We start from the raw sequence: 12,491 nt of genomic DNA, 5'->3' as shown, positions 1-12,491 counted from the left end.
TGGTTGGAAGTTCCCAAGGCAGAAGGTGAGGCATTCTTCCTCCAGGCATCGGGTGGCTAGAGTTTGGCAGTGGAGGCAGCCCAGGGCTTGCATTTCCTTGGCAGAGTGGGAGGGGGGAGTTAAAGTGCTCGGCCACAGGGCGGTAAGATTGTTTACTGTACGTGTCCCAGAGACGTTCTCTGAAACATTCGCAAGTTGGCATCTTGTCTCCCCAATGAAGAGAAGACCACATTGAGAGCAATGGCAGTGACCAAGTATACAAGCTCTAAGTAAATCGAGTTTTACTGAAACAAAAACTTGCAAACATTGTAATTCTACTGTATGTCACCCTTGTGGAAAACCAGATGCAGCTTGCAGATGACACCAAAATTGGTGATGTATTGGACAGCAAAGGTGGTTACCTCAGAGTACAATGGAGTCTTGATCAAATGGGCTGAGGAATGGCAGATGGAGTTTAGACTCGATAAATGGAAGGTGGTTACATTTTGGTAGGGCAGGATTTGTACACTTAATGGTAAGGTTCTGGGGAGTGTTGCTGAACAAAGAGACCTTGAAGTGCAGGTTCACAGTTTCTTGAAAGTGGAGTCGCAGGTAGACAGAGTAGCGAAGAAGACCTTTATTGAAAAGCGGTCTGAGCAGGGGAGTTGGGAGGTCATGTTGTAGCTGTACAGGTCATTGGTTAAGTCATTTTTGGAATACTACATGCAATTCTGGTCTCCCTGCTATAGGAAAGATGTTGTTAAACTTCAAAGGGTTCAGAGATCATTTACAAGAATGTTGCCAAGGTTGAAGATTTTGAGGTATTGGGAGAGGCGAGGGCTATTTTCCCTATAAAAGTTTCTAAAATCATGAGGGGCATTGATAGGGTGAATAGCCAAGGTCTTTTCCCCAGGGTAGGAGAGTCTAAAACTAGAGGACATAAGTTTAAGGTGAGAGGGGAAAGATTTAAAAGGGACCAAGGAGGCAACTTTTTCACGCAGAGAGAGGTGCATGTATGGATTGAATATGGAGAGGAATTGGTGGAGGCTGGTACAATTAGTTGGCAAGGGTCTGTTTCTATTACTCTATGCATCTGAGTGCATTTTTGATTATTAAGTTAGAAAATAACTAACAGCTAAAAGCATTAGGATAATAACTGTAACACACATATCAAGGGTATTTGGATGTGTTTGAGAGTTTGTTGATAAATGGACAAACAGCTCTAACAAGGCACATCAAAGCAAGTGTCAAGCAGTATCCAACGATGCTCTGCGAGAACAGCAGGGATGTACCTTTGGCACCTCATTATTGATTTCACTTGGAAATTATTGAAGTCGTCAAAGTATTGCAGCTGCTGGATAAAATACACAAGCTGTACTAAGATGAACTGTGCTGGAGATATTCATGCTAGAAACTTAAAACACTGGTCAGAAAGACAAAAAAGCTATAAATTGAATATTGTTGACACTTCTTAATGAAGCAGGAGCTGGAGATTATGTTACCAAGGGATGCACTGTTACTTAGTCTTACTACTGCACGCATCACAGCATAAAGTAAATGTACCTCTCCCTATTACTATGTTAGCCACTTAAGTACCTTAGGTATAACAGATTTTTAATAAAACAATCCATCAACTAGGTTTCTTTAATAAATGGAAAATATTGAATTATTAAAATAAAAAACTTGTTCAAGCAAGTTTGAAAAACTGGTTGTTAATATGGAAGTATAAGTGTTATCCATTTAAATAACTCAAAACTCAAAAGATTAACTCTTCAGGAAAAGAGAAAACAAAATTGATTTTGTTTCTCTGCAAATGTTCAAGTTAAAACAGAAGTAGGTCCTGCTAATTAGGGTTACTCTGAAAGGCAAAAAAAAAGGAAAAGATGAAAATGTTCTAAAGTCGGTAACTGATGTTCTGGCACTTGTGATCAAATCACTAGCTATGCATGGTTACCTTTGGAGTCTTCATATTGCTGTTTTTATACTTCCAAGTAAAATGTTACAGTAATCTCCATTAAGTAGTCTGAAGTCCAAAATCAGACAGATTTTGTGTGAGACAGCGGGAATTCACACAACATGTACACAAAGGACACAGGATAAAGCAATGTGTCTGATTAGCACCCCAGCCATCATCTTAAACATTTACTCCATCATTCATATAGCGGCAGCAGTATACACTGTACGAGACAATTTGCAGCAATTTGCCAAAGTTCCTTTGACAGCACCTTTCGAACTCTCAACATCTGCACCCTAGAAGAACAAAGATAACAGATGCATTGAAATACCATTACCTGCAACTTCTCTGTGAAATCGCACTCTATCCTGACTTGGAAATGTATCACTACTTTTTCACTGTCCCTGGGTCAAATTTGTCCCAACAGTACTGAATTTATTGAGGCAACATGAACTGCAGCAGTTTAAGAAGGGAACTTCCTCTATTTCTTTAAGGGCAAACAGAAGTAGGAAGTAAACGCAAGTCTTGCCAGCAAGATTCAGATTCCATGGATGAATTTTTAAAAATCTGATAAAGCATGTTTGCAATGCAATTCAAGTGTTAAAACTGAAAAGCATAGATGTTTCTTATTTTATTTTGAACTGGAAATACAACTATAACTAGACAAAATAATCTCAGATTGATCTTTGTTTATTGTATGTAAGCACAGAACTGGATAAGCTGTCAGACAGCTTTCCTTTCCAGAGTTTAATTGACTTTTTGAATAAGGTGATGTCTTCTGAAAATATTCAAAGGGAACTGCCTAAGTTTTTGGAATATCACAACATACAAAGGACAGTTGTGTTGCTTATTTGCAATACTAACGCATGGTATTGTTCAACAGTTGATTTCTTGATCATTGGTTTTATTTGTCAATATTAACAGCAATTTAACTCAGGGCCTGAGAGAAAGTGGATATCTTACAAATTAAACTACACATTTGCAGCTTAATAGTAATATGCATTATCATGTCATAATACAAATAAACATTTAAGATCAAACGATCATAACAAATAGAAACTGGCATATGCCATTTGGCCCACTGAGCATCCTTCACCATTCAATAAGACAGTGGCTGATCTGATCATGTCTCAACTCCACTTTTCTGTCTACGCCATAACCCTCGACTACCTTACAGATCAAATATCTAACTCAGCCTTGATTATTCTTTGGGGTACAGAATTCCAAACCCTAATGACTCCTAGAAGAAAAATTCCACCTCAACTCTGTCTTAGTGGGACACCCTTTATTTTAAACTGCGAATCCCATTTCTATACTCCCCATTGCGAAAATATCCTCTCATCATCTACACTGGCAAGTTTCCTCAGAATCCTACATTTCAATAAGATCACCAGTCATGCTGCTAAATACCAATGAGTATAGCCCAATCTGCTCAAGTTTATTTCATAAGACAATTCAGTAACCTCAGGGAACAGGTTAGTGAACCTTCATTGAACTGCTTCCAATGCAAATACATCCCTTATTAAGTTTGAATGTGAATACAAGATGCATGATTAGTAAGTTTGCAGATGACACCAAAATAGATAGTGCAGTGGACAGTGAAAAGGATTATCTCAGAGTGCAAAGGGACCTTGGTCAGATGGGCCAATGAGTAGAAGATAGAGTTTAATTTAGATAAATGTGAGGTGTTGCACTTTGGTTTGGCAAACCAAGGCAGGACTTATATAGTTTATAGTAGGGTACTGGGGAATGTTGCTGAACAAAGAGACCTTGGGTGCAGGTGCATAGTTTCTTTAAAGCAGAGTTACAGGTAGGCAGGGTGGTGAAGAGGGTATTTGGTATGCTTGCTTTCATTAGTCAAAACATTGAGTATAAAAGTTGGGAGATCATGTTGCAGCTGCACAGGACATTGGGTAAGGCAGCAGTTGGAATACTGGTTCAATTCTGGTCACCCTTTTAGAGGAAGGATGTTCTTAAATTTGAGAGGGTGCAGACAAGATATGAGGATATTGCCAGGATTGGAGGGTTTGAGTTATAGGGAAAGGTTGAATAGGCTGGAGCTTTTTGCCCCTGGAGCATTGGAGTCTGAGGGGTGACCTTACAGAAGTTTATAAAATCATAAAAGGCATGTATAGGGTTAATAGTCAGGGTCTTTTTCCTTGGGTGAGAGTGTCCAAAACTAGATAGCACAGGTTTAAGACGAGGGGAGAAAGATTGCATAGAATCATAGAATCCCTACAGTGTGGAAACGGGCCCTTCAGCCCAACAAGTCCACACCGATCCTCTGAAGAGTATGCAACTCAAACCCATTTCCCTGCGTGATTACTGTACATTTACCTCTGACTAATGCACCTAACCTACACATCCTTGAACACTCTGAGCAATTTAACATGGCCAATTTACCTAACCTGCACATCTTTGGACTGAGGGGGGAACAGGAGCACCTGGAGGGAAGCCAGGCAGGCAAGGGGAGAATGCGCAAACTCCACACATTCAGTTGCCCAAGGTTGAATTTGAAACTGGATCTCTGGCGCTGTGAGGCAGCGGTGCTAACCACTGAGCCACTGTGCAATCCTTTCAAAAGATCGGAGGATTAACTTTTTCCACTTAGAGGGCACTGTATATACGGAACAAACTGCCAGAGGAAATGGTGGAGACCTGGAACAATTACATCATTTAAAAAGGAATCTGAATGTGTATCTGAATAGGAAGGGTATGGTGAGATACAGGCTAAATGAAGGCAAATGAGACTAGGTCAAATTGTGACATCGAATCAACGTGGACAAGTTGGATCGAAGGGTCTGCTTCTGTGCTGTATGACTATATGACTCTAAGTAAGGGACCAAAGGATCGACTGAATTAGGGTTATTTACAAGGCTGACAGAATATGGCTAATGTGGTGCCACTATTTAGGAAAGGTGTTAAGGACAAGCCAGGGAACTATAGACTGGTGAGTCTGACATCAATGGTGGGCAAGTTGTTGGGAGGGAATCCTGAGGGACAGGTTGTACATGTATTTGGAAAGGCAAGGACTGATTAAGGATAGTCAACTTGGCTTTGTGCATGGGAAATCGTGCCTTACAAACTTGATTGAGTTTTCTGAAGAAGTAATAAAGAGGATTTCTGAGGGCAGAGCGGTAGACGTCACCTATATGGACTTCAGTAAGGCGTTCAACAAGGTGCCCCATGGGAGACTGGTTATTAAGGTTAGATCTCATGGAATACAGGGAGAACTAGCCATTTGGATACCGAACTTGCTCAAAGGTAGAAGACAGAGGGTGGTGGTGGAGGCCTGTAACCAGTGAAGTGCCACAAGGATCATGCTGGGTCCACCATTTTTCGTCATTTAAATAAATGATTTGTATCTGAGCATAAGAGGTATAGTTAGTAAGTTTACAGATGACACCAAAATTGGAGGTGTCGTGGACAGCGAAGAGGGTTACCTCAGATTACAATGAGATCTTTATCACATGGGCCAATGGGCTTGAGAAGTGGCAGATGGAGTTTAATTCAGATAAATGCGGGGCGCTGCATTTTGGGAAAGCAAATCTTAGCAGGACTTATACACTTAATGGGAAGGTCCTAGGGAGTGTTGCTGAACAAAGAGACCTTGGAATGCAGGTTATAGCTCCTTGAAAGTAGAGTCGCAGGTAGATAGAATAGTGAAGGCGGCATTCGGTATGCTTTCCTTTATTGGTCAGATATGGAGTACAGGAGTTGGGACGTCATGTTGGATATTGGTTGGGCCACTTTTGGAACACTGCGTACAATTCTGGTCTCCTTCCTATCGGAAGAATGTTGTGAAACTTGAAAGGGTTCAGAAAAGACTTACAAGGATGTTGCCAGGGTTGGAGGACTTGAGCTATAGGGAGAGGTTGAATAGGCCAGGGCTGTTTTCCCCGAAACGTCGGAGGCTAACGGGTGACCTTATAGAGGTTTATAAAATCAGGAGGCACATGGATAGGATAAATAGACAAAGTCCCTTCCCTGGGGTGGGGGGAGTTCAGAACTCGTGTGCACAGGTTTAGGGTGAGTGGGGAAAGATTTAAAAGAGACCCAAGGGGCAACATTTTCATGCAGACTGTGTTGCATGTGTGGAATGGACTGCCAGAGGAAGTGGTGGAGGCTGATACAATTACAACATTTAAAAGGCATTTGGATGGGTATATGAATAGGAAGGGTTTGGAGCGAAATGGGCCAGGTGCTGGCAGGTGGGACTAGATTAGGTTGGGATATCTGGTTGGCATGGACAAGTTGGACTGAAGGTCTGTTTCTGTGCTGCACATCTCTATGACTCTATTCTAATTGCCTTCCAAATTATTAGTAGTAGCTGCATGATAACGTTTTGTAATTACATTGCCCAAATCTCTCTGAACTGTCACATTCTCCAATCTCTCTTTTTAGACATTGTTTTTCTATTTTACCTGAAAAAGTGGTCATCCTCACGTTTTTCCACACTGTACTATATCTACCACTTATCCACTCACTCAACCCATCTGTATCACTTTTCAGACTCTGAATACTCCTTTTGACTTGCTGTCATATCTATCATTGCATCAGCAAATTTGGCCATAATATAGTCAGCTTCTTCGCTGTAGTCACTGAAACTTATGGCACTCCGCTAATTAGTTTGCCAAGCTGAAAATTACCCATTTACCTTAACTCCCTGCTTCCATATATTTATCCAAATCTTTAACCTTAACTTACCATGAAAAATGTATCAGAGAAAAAAAATATACCAATTGCAAACATTTAAAACTCTACAAAACATTCATCAAGAAGATATTTTGTTTTTAAGACCATCATCTTACTGTTTTCCCCAACTGTTCACAAGCATACACGGGAACCATTGCAAGGGCAATTACAGATGGACAACAAATGCTTGCATTGTTAGCAACACATCCCATAACAGATTTTTTTTTTAATTCTATGGCCTTGTGCTGAAGATCCTCTGTTCAACATCACAATGGCAGAAAATTAAGTGTTGTATATGCACAATTCACATGTATATTAATGAACCATAACTCAAATTATTTACCTCTTCCAAACAGAATGAAGCTATTGAGCTCCTATCACGTGATACTGTACAGCTTCAACTTTCAAGCAATACCCTGGATCACACTCCACAAATGCTCAACCTTACACTGCACATTCAACACAAATACTACCAACAAAAACATTAATTATAGAAAATAAATGTTAGGAGTACAACAAAATCTCAGTATGCAGAAGTTGACAAATCTCACTGATTTGAATTCACCCCCAAAAAACAAAACTGTCTTTGCTGGACTGCATGATAGCCACAATAATTCTTTTATATGCTCAACAATTAATCATTTTAACTAGGAACACCCAATTCAAAGAATATTTTAAAAACCAGCATTTTCTGTTGGAGAATTAGAAAGGAACAAGCACAGACCATTTCAGAAGGCAACTCAAAACACAGCACTGTAATTCTTAATTTCTCAAAAGAACACACTAACAACACTCATAACAATAAAACCCACATGACATTTTAAGAGTAAGTTAAACATAACATTCTCAAAAATTACTAATTCAAAATGAAAGCTTCTAGTCTGCACTAAAATATAATTTTCTTATCTTCCTAAAATGATGCCAGATGTGGGAACAGAATTATATTTGCATCCCAAAAATAAATATTCCTCAAAATAAAATGCAAATATAAAGTCATTCAAAAATTGAAATTTAGCATTATAGAGGATCTTGTGTTAATTAGCAGGATTTTTTCTGCAGTTTGTTGAGCTGAGAACAGTTGTTTTTGTAAACACAGCTGTAGATATCATTTGGCACCTAAGCAAATGACAGTTCAAACACTAGCTCTGTAATTCACAATAGTAAACAAATATCATGCTTACAATGAATAAACGTCACTGTTTGTGATAAATAATGTGGCACTGTAATCAATTTCAACCAAGCAAAGTAAAAATGTAGTACATTGCCCTCCAATAATTAATGAATAAAAACACTGCAAGCTAAAAGCCCTGACACATTGCTGAAGCCAGTTGATGAGCCCTCTCAAAAAATACTCAAGCAACTCTGAACGCTACTGTCAACACAACACTGATGCACTACTTCAAAATACCATTGCTATAATTAGCAGCCACCTACGTAAAGGCTTACACAAGGCTGAAACATTCCTACTGATGAACGCTGATCCACTTTTATTATATCAAAACTTTGCTCTCATTGATAAAGTGAAAATATTTTACAAGAACAAACAAGGAAGCAAAACTGAATAAAAACCTAAAAGAACTGAGGATGTTGAAAATCAGAAACAAAGATGAAAATTGCTGGAAAATCTTAGCAGATTGACAGGCAACTGAAGAGAAATCAGAGTTAACACCTCGGGTCCAGTGACCCTTTTAGAAAACTCAGTTCGGATGCTGCCAGACCTGCTGAGATTTTCCAGGAATTTCTGTTACTGAAGTAAAATTGAAGTTTGATATTCAGCTGTTGAGTGAAGCTAAAAATTAAGCTTTTTCCGCTATCCAATAAATACACATGGCAATAATAAGTTAAAACTGAATGAAAACCATTTATCAAACCTTTTCACACCACAAACGTAGTTCACAGTAACCTGCACAAATGGAAGTAAGTAGGTAACGAGAAAACAGAATTATAATTTTTAAAATCCGGACCAACATTTTCCAAGGCCTAAATTACAATTCTTGAAATCCAACTCACTCACTACAAAAGAGAATGAAAATACGGAGACCATCAATGCACTGTTTGTGCATCACATCCTAATTTTACTCCTCTTCTTCACTCCAAGACTCATGTCTTAATTAGGGTATATTGCCAAAGGGAGAATATTAGCCTTAATACTATTTGCCTCAGTGTCATTCTGTTCTCTTTAGTCATGAAGGAGACAGATATCTCAAAATCTTTCAGCATGTTGATAATATTCCCTTTCAATCTTATTGTCTGATAACAGATTTCTTTAAAGCATTATAATATGCTTCTTATATACACATACAATACTAAGTTAAGCTTTTTTCATGTTAATATTGTCTTAGGTATTAAAATCACAAGAAAATTAAACATGCACTTAACATGCATGGTATATTCAGTTATCTCTGCCATTTCTTGTTACTTATTAAAAGATGACACTTTACCCATAACCTGGACCTTTTCTCGGTCCTTATTCTCCCCATCCACTAGAATGTAATGACCGTGTTATCAAATATTAGAAGTCTAATCACCGAGATTTTTGTTTTGTCCAATTTGAATTTATAAATATTAAATTTTAGACGCAGAAGAAAAGCAATCATTGGTACCATACAACCAAAACTATTCCTTTAGTAACCAGTCAAATGCATAAGAATATACAATTAAAGTAAATTATGCAGATAATTTATGAAGAAGCTTTTATCAAACCTTTCTTCTTGGACTTTCCCTTATTTTCCTTATTCTTCAGAGCTCAATGCATATGGACAAATTAATACAGCTGCCTGCCCTCCTCTGGTTTACAAATTCGGGATGACAAGTTAAGATGTGTGGTACATTTGAAGTAATATATTTTGACCAACAAATTTGCCGTAGAAAGTTTGAGATGGTTGTGAGGGGAAAGGCCAAAGATATGCATTTTTAACACCAAAGTTACAAGAGAAAGTTGATGCAATTACATTTCAGTAACCATATTCAATTTTACTAAGAATGAATCGTGTCACTGCACAACTGTAATTACTATTACACAATTTAAACTACTGAAATACCATACATAGCTATCTGATCTCTACTCCATGGAAACAAATCTCCTACTCATTATTTTGCAAAACACCTAGTATCCAACATTTAAAGTAGTTAACCTAGACATTACAAAGAGCCCCCTTTCTCATAAAATCTTGTAATAAATACAAACAGAAAAAATATGCAGAACACTAAGAACAGTATTTTGGAAGAACTTGGCTGAAAAGCTCCAAGAAACTGAAATCCAACTTAGTAACTACATCTGCAATTTTAATCAAGTCAAAATTGAAAATTAATTCTTAAAACAACATTATCAGTGGATCCAGCTCAAAATATCAAAAAAAAAGATGTAAAATGCATAATTCTAAAATTGCTGCTCACCTGATGTGCCAGAAAGCATCATGTATTTAGTCGTCTTGGTACTGAACAAAGTAAATCTGAACTCTTAAAGAAACGTGCACCTACGAGGTTTAGAAACCGTGATAGTCCTTTCACGGCAAAGTCAGTCTGATATTTAATTATAATTGACCAGGAGGCCGATGAAATTACAGTCGTTGAACTACTCAGACACTGCAGTAACTCGCACTCCACTTTCTTTTTCGAGTCTTGTACTGTCAATGTTCCTATCAAACCTGGAGACCACTTCAAAGAATAATGGCGATGTTTGCAGTAAGTAAATAGATGGGTACATGATAGCGGCCAAAATTAGCGATCAGATCTAGCAGCAGATTTCTACTATGCCATGGACTGCTGGAAGTGGATCTACCTTTCTGATCACCTCCCTCGTCTTAAATTCCACTGTCATCTGAACTACACATGGCGTGTCTAGGCAAATTTGATGACTTGGATGTTGGGCTCACTTCCAAGTCTACTTTAGTATATTCCCACGTCCCTCAAGAACGAGCAGAGATACAACACCTTCCCTTATTTACGTTTTGTAGCTCTCGTCCGATCGGACATCAGATGCACACACAGATGAAAGCCGTTTGCCAAACTAGTTTTAAACCGAGTGAGAGTGTGTGTGTGTGTGTGTGTGGGTGGGGGGGGGGGGGTGCGTAGAAGAGAGAAGTAACGTGGGCAATATCCAGTTAGACATTCGATTCTGCGGTTAAGTAAAATTTACAAGCGAAATAATGCAATTGGTGCCAAGTGATGTTGCAAGGGCATAACTAAATGATTCGGTTTCCTTGGAGAAGATAAAATCAAATCAAAGCTGGAACTTTGTATTTTTTTCAAAAATACGACCCCCCCCCAATAACAAGGCACACTTGGCCCCAGCAACTGGGTGCGTGCAAATAATACAATCCATCGCCATACGTCTCGAGCATGCATCCAGAAAACCACAAATCGGATGAGCACAGGAAAAGGTGGACGCGAAACCTGCCTTTCTGCTTTCCACATAAAATTCAAAACAAACGCCGCAAGAATAATGCCCGAAACCTCAGCATTTACCTCCAGGATCTAACCAGAAGATGTTCTTCTAAAACAAAACCCTGCTCAGGGAAAAAAAAAGAAACTAGCAAACTGTAACTTTTTTTTTCACTCTCGTTATTTTAAACCCCTTTCAATCTAGAATTATTTTAAATCCCCCCCCACCCACCAACCCAAACACCCGCCACCCCCCCCCAAAACATCCCGCATACAAACCTGCAGGGCCTAGTCCAGGCTGCGGACTGTCTTCACCAAATATCAGCCTAAAGTCAAACTCGTCATTGCCACTGTTTACAGTAGTCATCGGTTAGCAGTTTCCCTTTCCCCTACTTGTTTAATAAAGTTCATAACAGAAGCACCGGTCCCGGCTCTTTCTCTCTCTCCGCCAACTTTTTTTTTCCGGGTAGGGGGCGGGGGGGTGTTTGTTTGTTTGTTTTTTTTCTCTCTCTCTCTTTCCTGCTGTCCCGTTTGGAAACAGTTAACCGAGCTCTCCTTCCCCCCCACCCCCCAGACCCCGCTCCACCGACGCTGCGCCTCTCAAACTTTGCCGAGCCTCATCCCCGCGCCAGCCCGCGCACCCATCACCCCGCGCGCGCGCGCACACGCGCCGCCCGCCGTTGGTCACGCCGATGACGGCGACCCCGTCCGCTCCGCCCTCCCCGCGCGCACAGAGAGGGGAACGCCCACCAACCGGCCTCTCTTTTTCCGCCCCCCCAAAAAAAACCAAAGCAAGGGCGCATGCGCAATGCTCCCTTTCCTACCCCCCCCGCTCCCCCCAAGGCATTATGGGCGTTGTAGTCCCCCTGGCTCATTATCCATGTCCGGAGCGGGGAGTCTCCGCTGTCGTTTTCCTTTGACAAGTTTAATATCCCCGACGCAAAACAAACAACTGTGAACGCTGGAGCTCCGAAACAAAAGCAGAAATTGCATTCGACGTCAACTCTGCTTTCTTCCCCCCCCACCACCATGCTGCCGCCAGACCTGCTGAGTTTCTCGAGCAGTTTCTGTGTTTGTTAAAGTCGCAACAAGGGCAAAAGTGTGCGTTGTTTTTTGAACACTTCCGCATCGCAACGGAGAACTAAGCGGAAAAACAGATTGTGGGCTTTCTTAATTCTGTGCCCTAATGTGGAGATGTGAAGTGGAAAAGCAGAACTGTTTCAAATTTCTTGCTTGAAGTCCCATTCAAAAGCAACAACTGAATTAAAACAGACAGAATTAAAATTCTTTCACGGCAGGTTGACGAATTGCTAATACCCTTGAGATTGCATAGCTCAAGTGCATTTAATATAATAAAATATTTCATACTAGTGCAGGCATTATCAAATTTGACAGCGAACCACCTAAAGGCAATCAAGTCGCAAAGTACGGCGCTGGAAAAGCACAGCAGGTCAGGCAGCATCCAGGAGCGGGAGAGTCA

The 12,491-nt window shown here is 40.1% G+C and overlaps 1 protein-coding gene across 3 annotated transcripts in view; it reads right to left on the bottom strand.

The window, feature by feature from the left end:
* The window catches only part of nfatc3a (nuclear factor of activated T cells 3a), a 180,491-nt gene extending 168,840 nt beyond the window's left edge, over positions 1-11,651 (bottom strand). Inside the window, exon 1 of one of the 3 annotated variants that reach the window (XM_043707036.1) lies at positions 11,291-11,651. In XM_043707036.1, the coding sequence (XP_043562971.1) occupies positions 11,291-11,378 (88 nt within the window). In that variant the 5' untranslated portion in view covers positions 11,379-11,651. Of the gene's footprint in view, positions 1-10,024; positions 10,448-11,290 lie in introns of those variants that run through there. The other 2 variants (XM_043707037.1, XM_043707038.1) reach the window with 2 other exon arrangements.
* Positions 11,652-12,491: the final 840 nt, after the last annotated feature.

Source organism: Chiloscyllium plagiosum, chromosome 17, assembly GCF_004010195.1.
Source record: "Chiloscyllium plagiosum isolate BGI_BamShark_2017 chromosome 17, ASM401019v2, whole genome shotgun sequence".
NCBI classification, from domain to species: Eukaryota; Metazoa; Chordata; class Chondrichthyes; order Orectolobiformes; family Hemiscylliidae; genus Chiloscyllium; species Chiloscyllium plagiosum.
This window is presented reverse-complemented; position numbering and strand designations above follow the sequence as displayed.